The sequence below is a fragment of the Macaca thibetana genome, chromosome 12 (assembly GCF_024542745.1).
Source record: "Macaca thibetana thibetana isolate TM-01 chromosome 12, ASM2454274v1, whole genome shotgun sequence".
Classification (NCBI taxonomy): Eukaryota; Metazoa; Chordata; class Mammalia; order Primates; family Cercopithecidae; genus Macaca; species Macaca thibetana.
In genome coordinates this window covers 5552899-5573412 of record NC_065589.1, presented here as the reverse complement: position 1 = coordinate 5573412, position 20514 = coordinate 5552899, and the positions used below count along the sequence as shown (strand labels likewise).

General features: G+C 40.9%; 1 protein-coding gene and 1 long non-coding RNA gene across 3 annotated transcripts in view; one reads left to right on the top strand and one right to left on the bottom strand.

Annotated features, from left to right (window-relative positions):
- LOC126932630 (uncharacterized) overlaps nt 1–6528 on the bottom strand; it is a 28985-nt gene extending 22457 nt beyond the window's left edge. Inside the window, exons 1-2 of the long non-coding RNA XR_007718251.1 lie at nt 6160–6528; nt 4848–5407 (exon numbers count right to left, since the gene is read on the bottom strand). This is a non-coding gene — a long non-coding RNA (uncharacterized LOC126932630). The remainder of the gene's footprint in view (nt 1–4847; nt 5408–6159) is intronic.
- Nucleotides 1–19465, top strand: part of COPS8 (COP9 signalosome subunit 8) — a 439461-nt gene extending 419996 nt beyond the window's left edge. The window contains exons 1-9 of one of the 2 annotated variants that reach the window (XM_050751682.1): nt 6609–6742; nt 7432–7496; nt 7831–7901; nt 9298–9346; nt 10540–10672; nt 14781–14888; nt 16510–16572; nt 17606–17653; nt 18429–19465. In XM_050751682.1, the coding sequence (XP_050607639.1) occupies nt 7900–7901; nt 9298–9346; nt 10540–10672; nt 14781–14888; nt 16510–16572; nt 17606–17653; nt 18429–18508 (483 nt within the window). In that variant the 5' untranslated portion in view covers nt 6609–6742; nt 7432–7496; nt 7831–7899 and the 3' untranslated portion in view covers nt 18509–19465. Of the gene's footprint in view, nt 1–6608; nt 6743–7431; nt 7497–7830; nt 7902–9297; nt 9347–10539; nt 10673–14780; nt 14889–16509; nt 16573–17605; nt 17654–18428 lie in introns of those variants that run through there. The other variant, XM_050751681.1, reaches the window with a different exon arrangement.
- The last annotated feature ends 1049 nt before the right edge of the window (nt 19466–20514 follow it).

The following is a 20514-nucleotide window of genomic DNA, read 5'->3' as shown; positions in this document are numbered from 1 at the left end:
GCGCCCACAGAGGAGGTGTGTAGCTTTTCATGTGTGTAGCCATCTTATTTAGGAAACAAAATGGGAGGTAGGCTTGCATGACCCACTTTCCGGCTTGACTTTTCCCTTTGGCTTAGTAAGTTTGGGATCCAAAGATTTATTTTCCTTTCACAATTAGTTCTACCTGTTTTTTTGTTTGTTTTTGTTTTTTGGTGGATTTTTTTTTTTTTTTTTTTTTTTTTTTTGAGACGGAGTCTCCCTCTGTCGCCGGGCTGGAGTGCAGTGGCCGGATCTCAGCTCACAGCAAGCTCCGCCTCCTGGGTTCACGCCATTCTCCTGCCTCAGCCTCCGAAGTAGCTGGGACTACAGGGGCCCGCCACCTCGCCCGGCTAGCTTTTTGTATTTTTTAGTAGAGACGGGGTTTCACCGTGTTCGCCAGGATGGTCTCGATCTCCTGACCTCGTGATCCGCCCGTCTCGGCCTCCCAAAGTGCTGGGATTACAGGCTTGAGCCACCGCGCCCCGCCTTGGTGGATTTCTTATATACAAGATCACGTCATCTTTAGTAGATAGAGCTTTACTACTTCCTTTCAAATCTGGACGCTTTTCATTGATTTTTCTTCTCTAATCTCCCTGGCTAGAACCTGTAGTACGTTGTTGACTAAAAATGGCAAAAGCAGACTTTCTTGTCTTCCTCCTGATCATAGAGAAAAGCCATCAGTCTTTGACCATTAAATGTAATGTTAACTGCAGGTTTTACATAAGTGCCTTTTATCTGTTTGAAGACATTCCCTTCTCTCCATTAAGTGTTTTTATTACTAAAAAAAAGTTGGATTTTGTTTTATAAATGTATTCTGCATCTATTGAGATGAACGTGTGTTTTGATCCATTATTCTGCTGATATGGCTTATTACACTGATCGATTTTTGGATGCCACAGTCATTACTCTGGCACATGGCAGGAGTGGTAGCCTTTGGTCTTCTCAGCTTTTCTACTGTACACAGAATATATGTTTACCCTAGAAAGCAAGCTGGAGTGAAGGCAATTAGGACCCCTGCTTCCGGGCCTGTTATACCTAGTGCATAGTCTCCACCCATGAGTGGGAGCTTGGTGGAGGAAGGCAGCCTCCTGCCTCTTGGCCACACTTATCTGGAATTTGGCCTTAAACTTGGAGTTGGAGTGGATGAGAAATGCTTGCATCCTTTGCCTTCTTGTGAGACACCTTATCCCTTGTTTGAGAGAAGAAGGGAGAGTGAGCCCCATCTTCTTGACCACATCCACCCACAGTGGAGCTTCTATCAAGCTGAGCTAGGTGTGGGGCGGGAAGGAGCATGTTGCAGCTCAAATGCCACACACTCTCTCTGTTCTTACCAAGTTGTGATATATTTTATTGAATTGTTTTTTCGTTTTTTATATACCTTTAAGATAATTTCCAGAAACTTTTAAGTTTTCTTAGAAATCATTTTCTCCAACGATGGCTGTTTCAGTGGGGAGTGTGTCCACAGAAGTAGAACTCCCCTTCATGTACTTTTTAAACTCTAGGGGTGGTAACGATGTTACACTATTGCAAGCCCTGGGGTGCTATCCTTTGTAGTTTTCCAATATCTTTGTAAATAGCCATTTATTAAATTTTCCTCAAATTGCCCAATCTGAGATATGGTTTGGCTCTGTGTCCCCACCCAAATCTCATCTCGAATTGTAATCCCCATGTGTCAAGGGAGGGAGGTGATTGGATCATGAGGGCGGTTGCCCCCTGCTATTCTCCTATTCTCGTGATAGTGAGTTCTTATGAGATCTGACAGTTTTTTGGTGTTTTTTCTTTTTGTTTTTGTTTTGTTTTGTTTTTTTTGATGGAGTCTCACTCTGTCGCCCAGGCTGGAGTGCAGTGGCGTGATCTCGGCTCACTGCAACCTCCACCTCCCAGGTTCCAGGGGTTCTCCTGCCTCAGCCTCCTGAGTAGCTGGGACTACAGGTGCCTGCCACCATGCCCGGCTAATTTTTTGTATTTTTAGTAGAGATGGGGTTTCATCGTGTTAGCCAGGATAGTCTCAACCTCCTGACCTCATGATCCACCCATCTCAGCCTCCCAAAGTGCTGGGATTACAGGCGTGAGCCACCGCACCTGGCCAAGATCTGACAGTTTTATAAGTGTTTGAGAATTCCTCCTTTGCTCTTCTCTCACCTGCCTCCATGTAAGATGTACCTGATTCCCCTTCTGCCATGATTGTAAGTTTCCTGAGGCCTCCTCAGCTGTGCAGAACTGTGAGTCAATCAAACGTCTTTCCTGTATAAATGATCCACTCTTGGGTATTTCTTTATAACGGTGTGAAAACAGATGAATACACTAAGCATTCCATGTTTCTTGCTGCAATCCTGACTGACACAATGGGAGTGTTCTGAGCACAGAGGTGACCAGGGCTCATCCTCCGTTCTCCTTTCCTATGCTTTGTCCCACACTGGCCGACTTATCCACACCCCAGAGCTTCAAGAGCAGGTGCATGGGCCCAAGAGCCCCAGGAGGGGAGATGGGCCACTTGATAAATGCTTGCTGTGGTTTCTTCATGACATGAATCAGACAGATCATGTAGCCATAGACCCAGCTATGGAAACTGTGATCCCGAAGCAAATGGGCAACCAGTGTGAAACTGGGGGGAGCACACCTGAGGCCCTGTGACATCACTTCTTCAGGGACTTTATTCATAATAAATGACTCTATAGTCCCCAGGAGCAAATGGAGCAGAAAACTTTGAAAGGGTAGAAAATAGGACCAAAAAACATCAAATTTCAGAGTTTTGAGTTAGCCATTGTGCTAGTCCATTTTTGTATTACTATAAAGAAATACCTGAGACTGGGTAATTTATGGAGAAAACAGGTCTACTTTGGCTCATGATTCTGTTGGCTGTACAGGAGGCATAGTGCTGGCTTTTGCTTCTGGTGACGCTTCAGTAAATTTCCAATTATGGTGGAAGGTGAAGGGGGAGCAGACATGTCGCATGGCAAGACAGGGAACAAGACGGAGGGAGGAGATTTCGTGTTCCTTTAAACAACCAGGTGTCATGTGAACTGCCAGAGGGAAAACTCACTCATCACCAAGTGGATGGCACTAAGCCATTCGTGAGAGATCCATCCCCATGATCCAATCGCCTCCCACGAGGCCCCCCTCCAACACTGGGGATCACATTTCAACACGAGACGTGGAGGGCACAAACGCCCAAACTGTGTCAGCCATCCTGGTACAATTTCCAACCTCCTCCATCACTGTGCTTCTCTCAGAGAAGAGTTATGGAAAAAGGGTCCGCCTGCACAAGGGGAAGACCAGGGGCAGTAACGGGTCTGAGACCCCCATCCTCCAGCTTTCGGAGTGCACGCTTCCCTTCAGCATGCTGACCCCATCCCTCATTGCAAGAGCAGAGAGAAACGCAGTCCTTGCCACTACAGCGCCAGCATCTCCAGGAACAGAGGGTCCCTGTGGGTGCCTCTCATTGACTTTCTTGTTTCTTCCCAGTCTCGACCCCTCTTCTGAGTCACACCTCCGGAGATGACAGCCTTTTACGCCACACTGCCCTTTCCTGTACCCTTTCACTTCTCCCATTTACTGTCAAAAGTCTGGGGGGAAAGGTGGCGCCAGCACAGTACAGTGACAACTTAAAACTGAATGTCAACCATCACAGCCCTGAAGACGCTTCAGTGCTTCACTGCCACTTGGAGTTCCCGGTGTCCAGACCAGGGTCTCACCTTAGACCCCAACTGCTCCCAGAGACTCCTCTCTGCCCCACAAAGACTCTCTTCCTACCCTTTCTGGCACCCAGGCTCCAACTCCCCAATTCCCGTACTGGTCTTCTAAAGAACAGCTTGGTCCTTTAAGTGACACCCCATCTCCACCTCTAACCTGTGATATGTATCAAAAGCCTCACCGGGATTTTCTATTCAGCGAAGAGCCACCTTTGTAGGTTTCCACCTCTTACAGGCCCAAAGCACCTGCCAAAGCTTTCACATGATAGTTTTCCCTTTAAATGATCAAATTGCCAAGCAGCGTTTCTACTGAATATTTCTTTGCCCCAAAAGGGTTAGAGACCATATTACAAGCTTCAAAATCCTGCTCTTCATAGTTCTGTCAAATGATCTGACAATCATACTACCCTGAGTCCTTCCTTCCTTGCAGCCATGGATGAAACTCCGTTGCTTTATTCCTCCAAGATCTCTCTAGTTCTGCTAACTGCTTATGTGCCCTTCTATTTAATGTTGGCAGTTCCATGAGGAACCCTGTAGTGTTTTGTTTTTTCTTTACATTCCATTCAGGGAATTACTAAACAATCATTTCCACACAGAGATGTTGTGGATTACACAAAAATAATCAAAGATGGCTGTTTCTGTCTTGAAATGCTTAATAATTTTATCTGTAAACTTGTGGTTTGTAAGTGAGGTCCACTAAGACAATGGAGCATGAGCCAGGGAAACAGGCCTCTACATGTGGCCACTGATGTTCCATACAGCATTCACAATGCACCATGCACACTGAATTCCCTGTGGACCCCTGATGTTGCAAGGCCAGCAAGACTCAAAGTGAGCACAAGGTACTCGTGCTGTATCTACAACTGAGTGAGCTGGGTGCTGAGCCCTGAAAGGCCACACTTTTTCCCTTAGAGCCTAAACTTGTTTCGAAGGCAGAAAGAAGGCAATGATGTCTTAAGAAACATGAAGGAACCATATTGTGTTAGGGTTCTCTAGAGGGACAGAACTAATAGGATATATATCTATATCTATCTATCTATCTATCTATCTATCTATCTATCCATCCATCCATCTATCTATCTATGTATCTATCTATCTATCAAGAGAAAGACAGGAGTTTATTAAGTATTAACTCACATGATCACAAGTCCCACAATAGGCTGTCTTCAAGCTGAGGAGCAAGGAGAGCCAGTCCGAGTCCCAAACTGAAGAACTTGGAGTCCAGTGTTCCAGGGCAGGAAGCACCCAGCACGGGAGAAAGATGTAGGCTGGGAGGTTGGGAGGGTAGGCCAGTCACTCTTTTCGCATTTTTCAGCCTGCTTTATATTTCTAGCTGCGCTGGTATCTGATTAGATGGTGACCATCTAGATTAACAGTGGATCTGCCTTTCCCAGCCCACTGACTCAAATGTCGATCTCCTTTGGCAACACCCTCACGGACACACCCAGGATCAACACTTTGCATCCTTCAATCCAATCAAGTTGACGCTCAGTATTAACCATCACACATATCATATCTTTTCTTATTCGTGCACTTCTTTATATTAAACACCTGATTATGCCAAAAGGCCAGTCCATGGTCCTTTTGCCTTTCAGTCCTTCCTTACTCAGGAGTGAGTCCCAGGTCGAGAGTGGAGGTAGAATTCGTGCATATAAAGTGCGATGAAAACAGGTAAGTTCACTTTGTGCAGCGTGGTTCTGGTAAAAACAAAATACATACGCATGTATAAGCTATAAAGTACAAATTGTATCATTTCTGTGATTCCACATATGAGTTCAGTGCACTTATATTAGTATTTAAAACTGGCATTGCACAACGTAAAGATGAATGGTAAACTTCATGCTAACAATTTAAATCTAAATTTTTCTTGGAATGATATTAAATAACCCATAAGAACACTATGAAAAGAGAGAAACTGAGAGGAAAGAGAAAGTTTTATATTTTATGACCTTAAAGTCACTTTCCTTCTGTTTTTTGAATAAGGAAGCTCTGCACTTTTTCTCTGAGACCCACAAATTATGCAGCCAGCCTTGCAGCAGGGAACAATCAAAGCCTCTTTCCTGGGGGTCTAGTGAGGGATGTAAAAAACAAGTATGTTAATAAATAATATGCAATATATAATGTTCGCTAACAATCAGTGCTGTGCGAAACTAAAACTGAAGAGGCCAGGATGGCTACAGCAAGCTGGGGGAGAGCTGAGAATTAGCCGTAAATTCTGAGCGACGGGAAGGGCCCTGGATTTTAGGGCGTTGTGCATAAGAGTAACCAGATCTGCTCTACGTTTCAGGAAAGAAAAAAAAAATTCCCTCTGGCTGCGGTTCCGAGAATAGCCCGGAAGGAGGCAGGGGTCCCGGCTGCAGAAGCGTGGTTCCGGAGTGGGGAGTGTGCGGGGCGGGCCCGGGCGGGAGACGCTACCCAACAAGCAGGTTTGGGGAGACTCGAACCTTACATTCCGAGTTTTTAAGCTTGTCTCCTCAAAGCGGGGAACTCACGAACGTTTCGTGAGCGCCTACGGTATGCAGGGCACGGAGCAGAGCCCTAGGGTCACCGACTTGACCAGGACAGCCGAGCAGCTGCAGGATCCATCGTGTTCCCCAGCAATTTTAATATTTAAAAATGCGCTACTGTTGCTGTTGTTTTCTATATATTGGATGTCTTCGTGAAGAACCCTCAAAAGTGCAACGAACTCCTCTCTGCCAGGGGGCGGCCGTGCGCTTTGAGCACAGCTTCCAGCCAAGCCGGCCAGGTCCTCCAGGGCACCGAGAGAGCCGGCCAGAACGGCGGCGCCCTATCCCGGCCGCGGCAATGTCTGACGGCGCCCCGGAACTGACGATCTGGTACGCAGGGGCGCTCGGCGGCAACGGCGGCTTTAAACGTCATCGCGGGCGCGACGCCCGAGGGACGGTCTGGGGTTTGGCTGTCCGGAAGGTGCGGCGGCGAGACCGGCCGGGAAGATGCCAGTGGCGGTGATGGCGGAAAGTGCCTTCAGTTTCAAAAAGTTGCTGGATCAGTGCGAGAACCAGGAGCTCGAGGTAGCCCTTTGCGTTCCCTGGGAGAAACTGCGGAGTAGTCTTAGGCCCCGGGGCGGCACCAGTTTCCAGGGTAACGGGGTCTGAGGCTCGCGGGCTTTGGGAGCTCGCGGGGCGGGCGCGGGAGGTGGACGTGTGGAGCCCTGACCGTCGCGGCCTGCTGCGACCAGGCCCGGTCTCCCCTAAGTCACCGGGACCTTTTTGTTATATGTCTTCAGCTTGTGATCCCGAAAACCCTGTGCATCTTTGCTCCAGCACCTATCGATAAGCTCATATTAATTAGACATCTTTCATTCCCAGTATCGGGTTGGGAGAGAGTAGTAATGTGGATTTTATTAAAGATCTTGGTATATACACACACACCAACACAGACACCCCAAAGCGCACACACACACCAAGAAAGATGTGACCATTGTAACCTTTTCTTAACTCACAGAGCCTTTCTCGTAATGTTGTCAAGTAAGCTTGCCATTTTGTCTTTAGTAAGACAAGTGAAAGTTATGCAGCTGTTAAAGTTAACGTTTTTTTTAGACACTTAAAAGCGTTTATATCATTAGTTTTAAAATTAACTAAAGGAGACAACATCCAGAAGAAGCAGCTCACTAATAGACAATAGACACTTCCCAATTGAGTTAAAATTGAAAGAATTGTCTTTGCAACGCAGCTGTGGTGATTTTTTGTCTCTTATTCAGGACGCTTGATGTAATGGGCAGAATCAGAATGCTTCAGGAATCTGTCGAAATTGTTTCTTATACTAGTAAGATCATTTAAATGGGAATTTGAGAACTGGGGAAGGGGATCCTCTTACATATTCTTGAATGTATAGAGAAACTGAGGCCCAAAGGGAGATAAATCAAAGCTGATGACGAATATAAACTTAATACTTAGGATTTTCGTGTTTAATACTTCTCTAAGCTGTTTCTAAATCTATACTAGGACTATAAGATTATTTATAATCTTAGACTAAAAAGGCTTACTTTTTAATTAGCATTTATAAAATATTATTTCAAAAATGAAAGTTAAAGGGTAAATGAGGTTTTTTAAATTTTGTGTTGTTTTGTTTTGTTTTGTTTTCATTTTTGGCCTTCTAGGCCCCTGGAGGAATTGCTACACCCCCAGTGTATGGTCAGCTTCTAGCTTTATATTTGCTCCATAATGACATGTAAGTACGTTTAACCTAAAGCCAAGAGCAGCAGGTTTCTCAAAAGTTACATGGAAATATTTCTGCCCTGAAGTAGCACCACCAAACATAGGCACAACGAGCTACCTCTTTTATTATAATAACTATTACATCTATTTCCTATTGAATCATAGCTTAATGAATTATGATTAGGTCGTCATTGTCTTATACTTTCTAGAAAACATTTCGATTTATTATGAGAAACTATGTCAGTAAATTCATTTAATCTTTGTCTTTTTAAAATACTTTTATGATCTTTATTTACTTCATATTAATAAAACAAAAGAAGTGGAAAGAGAAGATTGCAGCCAAGAGATTCATTACAAACATGTATGAGATTTGAAAGTTTTTTTAAATTTTTAATTATTCCTATTTCACGTTCACATGGAAAAGTCAGAAAGCATAACTATGCTAGGCCAGGCGTGGTGACACACACCTGTAATCCCAGCACTCTGGGAGACCGAGGCAAGTGGATGGCTTGAGTCCAGGAGTTTGAGACCAGCCTGGGGATTATAGTGAAACCCTATCTGCTCTAAAAATACAAAAAATTAGCTGGATGTGGTTGCGCATGCCTCTAATCCCAGCTACCCAGGAGGCTGAGGTGGGGAGAATTACCAGAGCCCAGAAAGTCGAGGCTGCAGTGAGCCGATATTGCGCCACTGCACTGCAGCCTGGGCAGCCAGAGTGAGACCCTGTCTCAAAAAGAAAGCGTAACTGTGCAAAAAAAAAAAAAAAAAAATCTCCTATAGTTCTCCTGTAGACTCACTGATCATTCCTGATAAAATTTTATTTTAAATTGTTCCAAAACCTTTCTTTTATATCTTTTTAAAAACTAAATTGAAATTTTTATTACACATGTACGTTTGGTTTTTTATTTTTTGTAAAACTATCATTATATGTTTGTCATAGTTCAAGCCTCCAAACCCATACAAACTCCTGCCTCAGAAGCTCTGTACCCACTGGTAGGAGGGACTGTGACAGGGAGAGAAGTGTTGTGTACCAGGCTTATTGTCAGGGAATGCTGGAGCCTTCATAGTACATAAATTTGTTTACTTTTGTATCCGAATAAATCATTTGGGCCGTTCTATACGTCCTTGTGTTTTTAGTGTGCTGTTGCCTTAATTTAGGATATGGATTATTATTTTTAAAAAGTTCAGTAGAAATGGCAGAATATTACTTTGGTAAAAATATTTCATGTCCTTTTTATCTGGAAAACTACTATTGTTTCCCCAAAACAAATTCATATAACACTAAATTTTACTTTGTGTTATGTAAAGTATACTTCTGAATGTTTGCCTTGGGACCTGATAGTTTTTAACATTTACGGAGATGATTATGTTTTTAATTGATTATTCTTCTTTGTGGTGGCGTAAATTAGGAATAATGCAAGATATCTTTGGAAAAGAATACCACCTGCTATAAAATCTGTAAGTATCCTTTAAACCTGCCTTACTGCTTTAATGTAATGACATTCCCTTAAATGGCAACCTTTTATAAGTTTCTGTTTTCTGTCTGACGTCCTAGAAATAGTCATCAAACTAGTATTAAGGTTTCAAAATAAATCTTCAGAGTCCTCTAGTCAGAAATTTGAATTTTGCTGGGATGATGTAGAATTTGTGCCCAGTTCCTACTGATTAGATTTCTTGAGACAATTCTATGTGCAGCTTCCCTAGTTAAACAGCTGAGCCAGTTTAGATGAAGGAAGGTCCTGGAGGTGGCGGAAGCAGCCGAGGTGATTTTCAACCGGTTTATGTTGCTTCCTGTAATGGTACTTATTTTGAAACTGCCATTGTTTACAAGAATATTCTAAGAATGATTCACAGCAATAAGATTATTTTTGCTAATTAAGATTTTAAATTTCTTATTTTGGATGGGAGATTAGAAGAAATAGCCTGTGAAAAGGTTCTTCCAAAGTGGAATGAAGTAAAATTTTAATGTCAGATGATTCCATGTGTCTAACATGAGTGTAAAGTGAAATTTTTAGCATTCTCAGGATATTACCAAGAATTCATCTCAACTTTTGTTCATTGTCGATATTCATCAAGAGATCAGATTAGTATTTTTACTTTTTTTTTTTTCCTCACACATCCTGTTAAGTAAGATTGGAATATTCCTCAACTTCTTTGGCTAAATAAAGAACAACTATAAATTATGCACTTAAGTTTCAATGATATTAGTGGAAGCTCTATCCTTAGGCTACAATGTGTGACATCTTAGGTTGACAGTCTCTATTAACCATTTTGCTATTACTTTTGACCTAAATATCTATACATAATATATCTATGAAATACAAAGACAGCATCTTTAAAAACAATGCTTAAGCTAATTAGTCCCCAGGCTTAATTCTGAAATGGTTTTGGACTACTTTCTCATGCCTTAATTTGCTGTTGTAATTAAAAATGTGTATCAGGCCTACAGATAAATTTTACCTTACTGCTCATAGTGTTTGAAAACCTTTTTGATAGTGATTGGGCTGAAAAAGTAATTGCATCTTTTAAAATAAATGTTTTAATGATGTAACTAATAAGTTTTTATATCATTTCTGGTATTTTGTTTTAAGATACAATCATTGGTACATTTACAGAGTGAATACCCTCTAAGGCAATAATATTTATTGCAGGCAAATTCTGAACTTGGGGGAATTTGGTCAGTAGGACAAAGAATCTGGCAGAGAGATTTCCCTGGGATCTATACAACCATCAACGCTCACCAGTGGTCTGAGACGGTCCAGCCAATTATGGAAGCACTTAGAGGTAGTGTTTCTTTGTGATTAAAAATGAAATTAGATGAGACTTGGTCCCTAAGTGCTGCAGTGTTGAAGTAATAAATCAGTGGTGTGTGTTTAAGTAGATATTTTTGATAGGTGAAAAGAGCAGTTTTCAAAATTTTTCAGATTTGCCCTAATCATGCTTCTTCATTTTTTGTTGCTTGAGATTACATTGGCTCCTGTGCCTTTGTTGTTTCTTAATTCTAGATGGAAATTGCTCATCAGTTTTAGATTTTTTTTTTTTTTTTTTTTTTTTTTTTTTTTTTTTGCTGTTAAAATGAGATGTTGTAGTATTCTAACAAGTTTAAGGTATGGGTTTGTAGAGATGTGAAAATAGAGACTGCTCTTTGAATTATGTCAGCCTCAGCCTTTGATAGGTGTTGTCTTAAGCTTCTGGATTTTGTAACTAATCAGTTTAATACATAGATGCTCAAATGCATTTTTAATTGCTTTGAAAGATTACAAGCCTGGTGTGACAGAGCACTGATCCCACAATAAAATCTCATTCCCTGCCTCTCTACGTTCTCCCACCCTTAACATTTGCCCCCAGTCGTCCTGGTTCACTCTTTATAAAATTGTATAATCTGGTTTTACGTTGTTGTATACTCTTATTTCTTACTGTTACCCTTACTTCCACAGTTAATATCCACCTTCAGTGTATGCCCTCCTGCTGTGGAGGAAGTCAGGGAGCAGGAATTTTTTAATAACTGTTCATCATTCTGCTACGGGATATCAGCTTTACAGGGCAGCAGACAGCAAAGATTGTTTTTGAGATGCACATAATTCCCTTGGCATGGTAAAATTCTTAGCAGCATAAAACAGAACAATGTAAGTGACAAAACAGGAGGCAGCTTCTTTAAATGTGAATGAAATGAGCAGAATCCTAAGGCAGGCAGATAGATGGGAAGGGAGGAGTGTGGAAGAAGATTGCACAGGTATAGCAGGGGCAGTTTCAGAAAGTAGCACCGGAAACCTCTTCATATAAGGCCTGAGGAATTAGTATCACAGTGGACTTTCATAGTATCCTTGTGAATCAGCCTTGTGATTGTGGTGGTGCGGTCACAGGCCATTTGCCTTTTCCCAGTGTTACACAGCGGGTTCATTGGCAGGACTGGGCTTGGGGCTCTTTACTCATTCAGCAAGCATTCTGTTGTGCACCGTTGGGATCTGTAGTTTTATTCCTTCCCAGAGCCTCCTTTCACTGAATTCCATGAGATTGAGAATTCTTGGAAAGAAGTTCAGTAGACCCAGGAAAGGCTATACAGCATACCATGTGGGAGTTTGAACTCTGGATCCATGCTTCTGGAGTTTAAATTCTGATTCTTTCACTTACTGGGGTGACTCCTCAGTGTCTCATTTTCCTCATTTGTGAAATGTGATTAGAAATAGTACTTTTTCAGGTTATAAATGAGTTAATATATAATCATGTACCTTATTCTAAAGTACTACAATATTCCTGAACATATCCTGAGACTTTTACAAATCTCCAGATTCATGAATGGTACTGTGGTTTCCTTTGTAAAATGCAGCCAGGTCAGGATAGTCTCTTAACAGATTGGTCTTACTGATGAATTTAACATTTTGCTTCTTAACATATTAGAAACTTATTTTCTAGCTACGATCTCTTTCCATTCTATTCTGAATTAGGCACAGTCCTATTAAACTGAAAATGACTTAACTGAAGAGAAGCTATAGCGAAAAGTATTTTTGCGGGAAACAAGGGCTGAGGAAGTACCCAGGAACTAGGGAGACAGTAGCCATTCTCATCTGAGGCCTGAAAGGGCAAGGCGAGGGGCCAGTGTTTCTGGGGCTGCCCTACGGGATGGATACAGAAGGTCAGCTGGAGCAAGGCGGGGAAGGGACATAGGAAGTAAATTCCCTGACCTTCTTTCCCAGCCTGTGACCTGATAGACCCCCATTTGCCAAAGCAGGAGAGCTCAGGTGCCACAGGCATTGGTGGCCAACCTCCCTGGCTTACAGCATGGCTGGGAAAGACAGAAGAGGATTCGAAAGGATGGGAGTGACGAGCTCCTCTTCCCTTCTGTCTCCAGCACAGGCAGAGATGGATGAGCAGCACTTGAGTATTTGTTGAACAACTGAATTTGCATTCTGTTAGCATTTCTGTTTTCACCAAAAATGTGTTCCATCAACAACTGCCACAGATATTAGGTGCTGGCTCAATTTATTCCACCTTCCAGCATGTCATTCTGGGACCTGAGGTTACAGATTTCACAACTTGGGGATCACAGAGTGACTAGTTGGAATGTGGATGTGATTCGTGCCAAGTGGATATTGCAGCCCCTGAGACTAAGAACACTTAGCCTTTATTTTTGCTTCGTCAACTCACTTCTGCCTCCCATTGCATGTTTTTCTTTCCTTTTCCAGTTATATCTTTTTACTTTTCTCTCCCTTTTGTTTATCTCCTCCATTCTTATTGTATTTCTGTTTTATTCCCCACTCTGAAAATATGATCAGAATATTTGAACTGAAGTAAATGTTTTTGAAATATGGTTGGCTTACCAAATGAATATAGTTTTGTGGTGTATACTTTTGTTTCTCTAAAAAATATATATTTCTTTTACATTGTTGGCTCCGTTCTTTTCCATTGAATGTCTGCAGCCTTAATAGAAAACGTTTCTTGGTGTTGTAAAGTCTGTTAGGTTACAGGCTGGTTAAAGGAAGGAAGGAACCTACAATAGTAAGTGTAAAGCCACAGAATGAAGAGCGGACAGACAGTGGCTGAGTGAAAGCTGGAGAGGATGTCGGGCTCAGTATGAAGGGAAGGCACGGGAGTGTCAGCAGTTTTTAAGGAATCTGAGAAAACAAAGCCTGAGTGTTGGAGTTGTGCCCCATTTTGGTCCTTGTGATACCGTCAACAAGCATGTATTTGGCATAGATTTCACTGGAGATGCTAGATGTTTGGGGGACTATAAAGATAAGAATAGCCCTTCCTGTTGAGAAGTTTGGAATAGAACTGAAAAGAAGCGGGTAGGTGGAACAGTGTCTGCCGCGTAGGTGGAAAGTTGCTTGTTAAAGTAGAAGTGTAAACGATACTGCTGAGTTTAGAGAAGGGCAGAGATCGTAATGAATTATAAACAGACTTAGGAATGGTAGAGAGCAGACAGGAGGGCATTTCAGGCCACGGAACAGCGTAAACCAAAATTCCCAGTGGGAGAAGGTGTAAGACTTGTCTGAGAGCCAGTGGACTAGTTTGGCACAAAGGGCATCTGAGGGCATTGGTGTAGTTTGACAATGTCCCAGGAATGGAGAGAAGATTTTAAATACGTTAGGGTGTTTGTTTTACATACGTCCACTGGCCTATTAAATATGGAAAGTAAGACCCAGAATATTTCCTAAGCATGTGGACAGCCAGGTGGAGGAGCTCTTGCGTTACCACAAAGCACTGCACAGGAAGAAAGGCCAGCTGGTTCCACAGTGCTCAACTCTGCATCACTCCGGAATTGATTTATGTGGGTATGTGAGCCTGGGGACAATCCTAAATGCCATTTTCAGGAAAGTTTTTGTTGCTGGTGGTGTTTGGCAGTCTCTTCTTAGACTCATTCTTTCAGGGTGGGAATTTAAGAGTTTGAACCTTAATTCAGTCAAGAGTTTGATGCAGACTTGAAGAGTGCCTCAGTTACAGGATCTGTCCTGTGACTCCCAGGTGTGGTCCTGTATTAGAGACATTTTTGAAAAGGACAGCTGGTTACACAAATCAGTTTTCTGCTGCTTTGATTCCAGCATTTGTGAATGAAATAAGATAAGTACATTTATACCCCCATTGTGTAAACGAACTGTATTTTCTTAGGGTTAGAGCCTTGTGTTTAGTAACCCTTTTCCATCTTTGTAATGTTCATTATCTGAGATTTTTCATCCGAGAAGAAGTGTAAGAAATGTATTTTTTTATTCAGCAATATTTGAACCCCCTTTACATACTGGACATACATATTTGTATCTATAAGCACAGAAATCTTTGGGTTCATCTGGTCTTGCTTATGAAAACTGGACAAGGACAGTGGTGTGATTTAGCGATGTGTGTTGAAAATACCTGCTCCCCTGGTTCACTCTCTGCCAACCCTCCACTCCCACAATAGATGCAACAAGGAGACGCGCCTTCGCCCTGGTCTCTCAAGCGTATACTTCAATCATCGCTGATGATTTTGCAGCCTTTGTTGGACTTCCTGTAGAAGAGGCTGTGAAAGGTATTTTTGGCTTACTTTTTACTTTACAAGGAAAATGGAAAATGGAAGTGTGAATTGTAGGTTTCTCAGTCTCCTCTGAAACGCTTGGAACAGAATATGCTTTTGGAGTCCAGGCAGTGTTTTTTGAGAGGTGATATGAAACAGGTGTTGTGGAACACGCAGCAGGCACCCTGCAGTCAAGCATATTAATAGTTCTGTGGCAAGCAAATGCGTGAATATCCACACAGGTGGTTACAAAAATATGTCTTAATTGGCCTCTTTACTCATATCTGGAAATCCTTATTTCGCCCTTATTTGGCAAAGGCAGCATCATCCCCACATCCCTTTTCAGCCCATTTTCCCTGCCATTTCGGACCCATACCTTAGGCGCTTGCTCCCCACTCACACCTACCTGCTGGTCTCTCCAAATGTAACTTCGCATTTTCATTTCTCAGCTGATGCCCAGACTAATCCTTCCTCCTGCTCGTTGCTATAGAATATTGTATACACCTGGCCGGGTGCAGTGGCTCACACCTGTAGTCCCAGCACTTTGAGAGGCCAAGGCAGGTGGATCATGAGGTCAGGAGTTCGAGACCAGCCTGGCCAACATGGTGAAAACCCATCTCTACTAAAAATACAAAAAATTAGCTGGGCATGGTGGCAGGCACCTGTAATCCCAGCTGCTTGGGAGGCTGAGGCAGGAGAATCATTTGAACCTGGGAGGTGGAGATTGCAGTGAGCCAAGATTGTGCCACTGCACTCCAGCCTGGGCAACAGAGTGAGACTCTGTCTCAAAAAAAAAAAAAGAATATTGTATACACCTTGTTGCATTGTTTTACCATGATTGACATTTTTGATTCTCCAGCTACAATATGAGCTCCATCGAGCACCACATCCTAAATTTCCAGGGCCTAGCATAGTTCTAGATACATGAAGATAGGTTAATGCAAGTTCTTATACTAAGTTATTAAATACTTTTATTTCTTCTTTTGGCTCTTAAAATTGATCCATCATTTATTTTCTATATATAACATACTTCAGAGCTCATACTCTCAGCTGACCACCTGGATGTGAATCCTGGTACCACCCATCCCTGATGCTAGTGCCTGTGTGACTTAGGACAAATCACTTGAATTCCCTCAGCTTCATTTTCCATACCTGTCAAATAATGGCCTTATATCCCACTTCATAGAGTTGTGGTGGTTACATAAAATGATCCCTATAAAAGCACGTAGTCTGATACCTACAGGTAAACCTTCTGTATATGGAAGCTGTTTTTATTATTGCCATTTTTGTTATTACTGATATGATGATCACAAAAGGCACCATATGAGTTTTCCTTATGTTTGTTTCAAATAATACTGATTAGGTTAATACTGTAATGTATTCTTGACAGAAAACTAACCATCTTTTAATGATTATAGCAGCCTAATAGAGTAAAATGAGGCTTTGATACCTGTTTCAGAAATATTTCAATAATAAGTTTCCATGCTCTTTGTGATATACCTTTCTAGTAAAAATGCATACGATGGGTTATACTAAACACATCAGGTCTTCTGTACAACTAATGTCATGGACAAGTTTTGGATTTTGTGGGGTGTTTTATTCTTTCCGCATCTTTATGTATAATATACTTTTTTAGGTATATTAGAACAAGGATGGCAAGCTGATTCCACCACAAGAATGGTTCTGCCCAGAAAGCCAGGTAGGTGGAGCTTTCACCCATTTATGCAGCATTGAACTCTTCTAAGACTGCTTCAGGTTTTCAGGCTTTGATTTTTGATAATTGCATATAAAATTCTGCTATACTAACATAATGGAAATAACTCATTTTAAATAAAGCGTCAACAGGGTAGAAAGAATCTTTTAAAGATCGTGGTTTGTTTTCTAACGTCAGTTATTTCTAATGATGGAAATAACACATTTTAAATAAAGCGTAGTAGACAGGGTAGAAAGGATCAGCTAGTTTAAACTCTTAAAAATGTATTTCCTGTATATAAATGATTTTATATAGGTGTTTCATGGTCCTTCTTAAACCATAGTTTTTACTAAATATTAATCTCCATCCTTTTATGGAGCCATTTGTAACTGAGCTTATCCTTCATATCGAAACTGTTGTCTGTATTTAAAAAAACCTTAAATATTCAACTGGCCCCCTTTTCTGCTTGCTCTCAAGTCATACGGGCACTTTTCCTGTGGCTTCCACTTTCACAGAGTTAACTTCTCTAGCCCTCCTTTTAAGGCCTTAATTTCTGTGACCTGCCCTTGTTGTTATTATCTGAATTCCCAGCCCCTCAGTCTTGCTGTTAGAAGTGAGCCACACTCCTTCCTGCCTGATAGTTTCTCTTCCTTCTGCTGACCAGGAGTGTCCTTTTCTGCCAGGTCTTTAGAGCCAGGCTTAATGCCCACTTCCACAAACCCGCCTGCATCCACGTCAACCCAGATTTCCTTCCACCTACTCGGAATGCCTATGTTTAGACATTGTTGAACATACAGTAAAGGATTCTCAATGTGCTCAGTCCTTTGAGTTACAAAGAGTGGGAAGACACGATCCCAGTCAAGTGAGATAGTGGGGAAGAGTAATATAATGAAGACTTATAATAGAGGACGGTTATTATCCCTGTTTGAGAAATAAATGGCCATAAATGCATGTTGTGCTGAAAATCGCATGTTCTATGAAAGGTCTTTACAATGACTTGTAAATTGAGCTGTACATTTTTTTTTTTATTTTAATTTAGTTGCAGGGGCCCTGGATGTTTCCTTTAACAAGTTTATTCCCTTATCAGGTATGTATTTTCATATGCACATTTTTTAAATGTCTCATTGTTCCTAATTTCTTTTTTGTAGTATATATATGTATATGTGTGTGTGAGTGTGTGTATCTATTTCTTACCTTGTCAACAGAGGTTAAATTTCATAAATGTGTAATAATACATCTGGTTACAAGAGTGAAACTGGGCTCCCCCAGAGCTTGCCTTGAGACAGTGGCCTCCTCTGGGCCAGCTGCAGAGCCTTCTTATTCTCACGTTGGGGAGACCCACCAGAGCTGTTCACCAGCAGGTATTCAGAAGGCATCCTGAGTAACTTAAATGTTGGAATGTAAATTCCTTGAGGTTCTTTGTGGGTTTTTTTTTTTTTTTTTTGGTTCATTGACAATTTAATATTCTTCAATGAAGCCTGGGACATGGTAGGCACGCTAATTATTTCTTGAATTTAATGTTGCTTGGGTACGGATGTTTTCAAGAAGAGCTGTGATCTTTTAAACGAGATGTTGCTTGATAAAAGTGTCTTTAACCTTTACATAGAATACTTCAATAACAACATCAGACATGCCTTTACTACCAATTAGGTAAAACCATACTCAAAAAAGTTGAGACTTCTTGACTTGCTTTTCAAAAATGTCCAAGGCTCTATGATGTAAGATTTTGTCTAAAACCAGGACAAATCTAAGAAAATTAACTTACTGTTCAAAATGGAAGGCATTGGGGGAGATAGGTGTTGGGGCCAAAGCTTTGTTACAGTGGTATCTAACTTGAAGTGTGTTTATTCTTTAACATACAGAGCCTGCTCCAGTTCCCCCAATACCCAATGAACAGCAGTTAGCCAGACTGACGGATTATGTAGCTTTCCTTGAAAACTGAATTATCACTCTGAGTTCAAGATTCATCTTCAGAATCCTGTATACTGACAAATATCGAAATGTAAAGTTTGTGTTTTCAGTTTATTGGATGGCTTAAGCACCTCAGCATTCCTTACTGAGTATGTGATAAAATACATATAGAATATAAAATATACTGTATACATTTTGTCCTTAAACATTATGCTGAATAGTTGTTGAAACAGTTCTCATTTTGTAATACTTAATAATCTGGATGGAGCCCGTCAGTATTACAGTTAGTTTGTTTTCTGGTGACTCATAAAATAAGGTTTCCTGTTTCATGTAGAATAGTGTTTGTCAACTGTCTTTTGTCTGCCCCAGCACATGCCACACTCTTACCTGTACCATTGGTTGATAATTGTCATGACTCATTTGGACTTGAAGCAAGACTGTCCCCAGGCACAGTATCGGAATCCCTGGAGATTATGATTCACGCTTTTTGGAGAATATGCTCTCTTTTCACCCCCACCTCCTAAGAGCCACTAATGTAAAATACAGAAACATAGCTGAGGAACAAATAGACCATTTCCATACTAAACCAGTTTGTTGACTTTAGATTTTTTCCAATAGTGTGAGTATATCCATTGCTGGCAGTGGAGGGCTTGCCATGAAAATGCAACTTATTTAAGACATTCATGAGACGTATTAACTTATGCTGTCTCCTTTTAGAAGGGAAAACTTAAGTGTGGAATGCATTGTATGGGCAAAGAAGCTATGAAGATACATGATACACTTTGTACAACTATCCTGCAGCCCATTGGTTGCTTATATTTATCTCTTGGCTCAAGTTCTGCCCTTTGGAGAAATACTGAGCAAGTCTTTCATTCTATGTGTGACAGCCCTCTGAATATTTGAAGTTATTTGTTGGAACTTCAGGTTATAACGGCCTTAGTTCATTTATTCTGCATTTGTTCAATAAATATTTAACTGAATTCTTCAACTATTTCATCTAAGATAGTTTCTGGAAATTCCACTCTCTCAATCTTTCTGTGGACACAGTCTATTTTGTCATTGTCTCAATATGAATCTCTTAAATAGAAATGAGCTGTATGGTGAATCTGTGTGGTGATAATTACATAATTTATTTATTTTAAATGCATTTTAGTGGCTATTTCAGTTTTTCTTAACATATATGGGAATACTTTTTGAATTGCAATTTTATTTAACCCGGATAGGTAAGTCATATTACAATTCCTTGTTTTACAGTTGAGGAAATGGAAATTTAAGAAGTCAGAGGATCAGTAGAGTGGTCAAGAGAATGACAGTGCCAGTTTTTTTAACTTCTAGGTATTAAGTACAAACTGTATCCCTGGTTATTTTTTAAAAGTAGATTAAAGTCAATCCAAATGTTCATTAATAGGGAATTGTTTGAATAAACAACAGTGTAGACTACGCAAGTGTAAAAGGAGTGAAGATCTCTCTACTAAACTGGAATGATCTTCAGAGAGAGAACATAGAAAGCACATGTAGTTTATCTGGTTATTTTGAGGGTAACAAAAGGAGAATGATTACAATTATATATATGTACATATTTCCTTATATTTCAAAATGAAGCAATTGGGGGATATCTACAAAATGAATAAAATAGTTCCCGAGAGATGAAGGAGAGGACAGTGAACTTCTACATGGAGAAAAAATAATCTTGAATAACTCAAACACAGTAGTTCAATTTTACATTGTCAGTAGGATATACACCAAGGACAAAAAAATCTTAGATTCATGAATGTGGTTTTTCATGATTAATTTCACAAAATCTTGATATCATTATTATTAAAAGTATATTATAGATTAGTAATCATGTAACCTTAGACCCCAGTCATCTTAAATTTGACACGAAAACCTCATTATATGCTTTCTTTTTCTTTGTAAACAGTAAATATTTCCCACTCCTGTCTACATGAAAAGGTCTAGAGTGATTACAGTTCAGTAACCATGAGCACCACTAGTATCCAGATTGTGTTCTTTCATTTTCATTTGCAATTAAAAGGA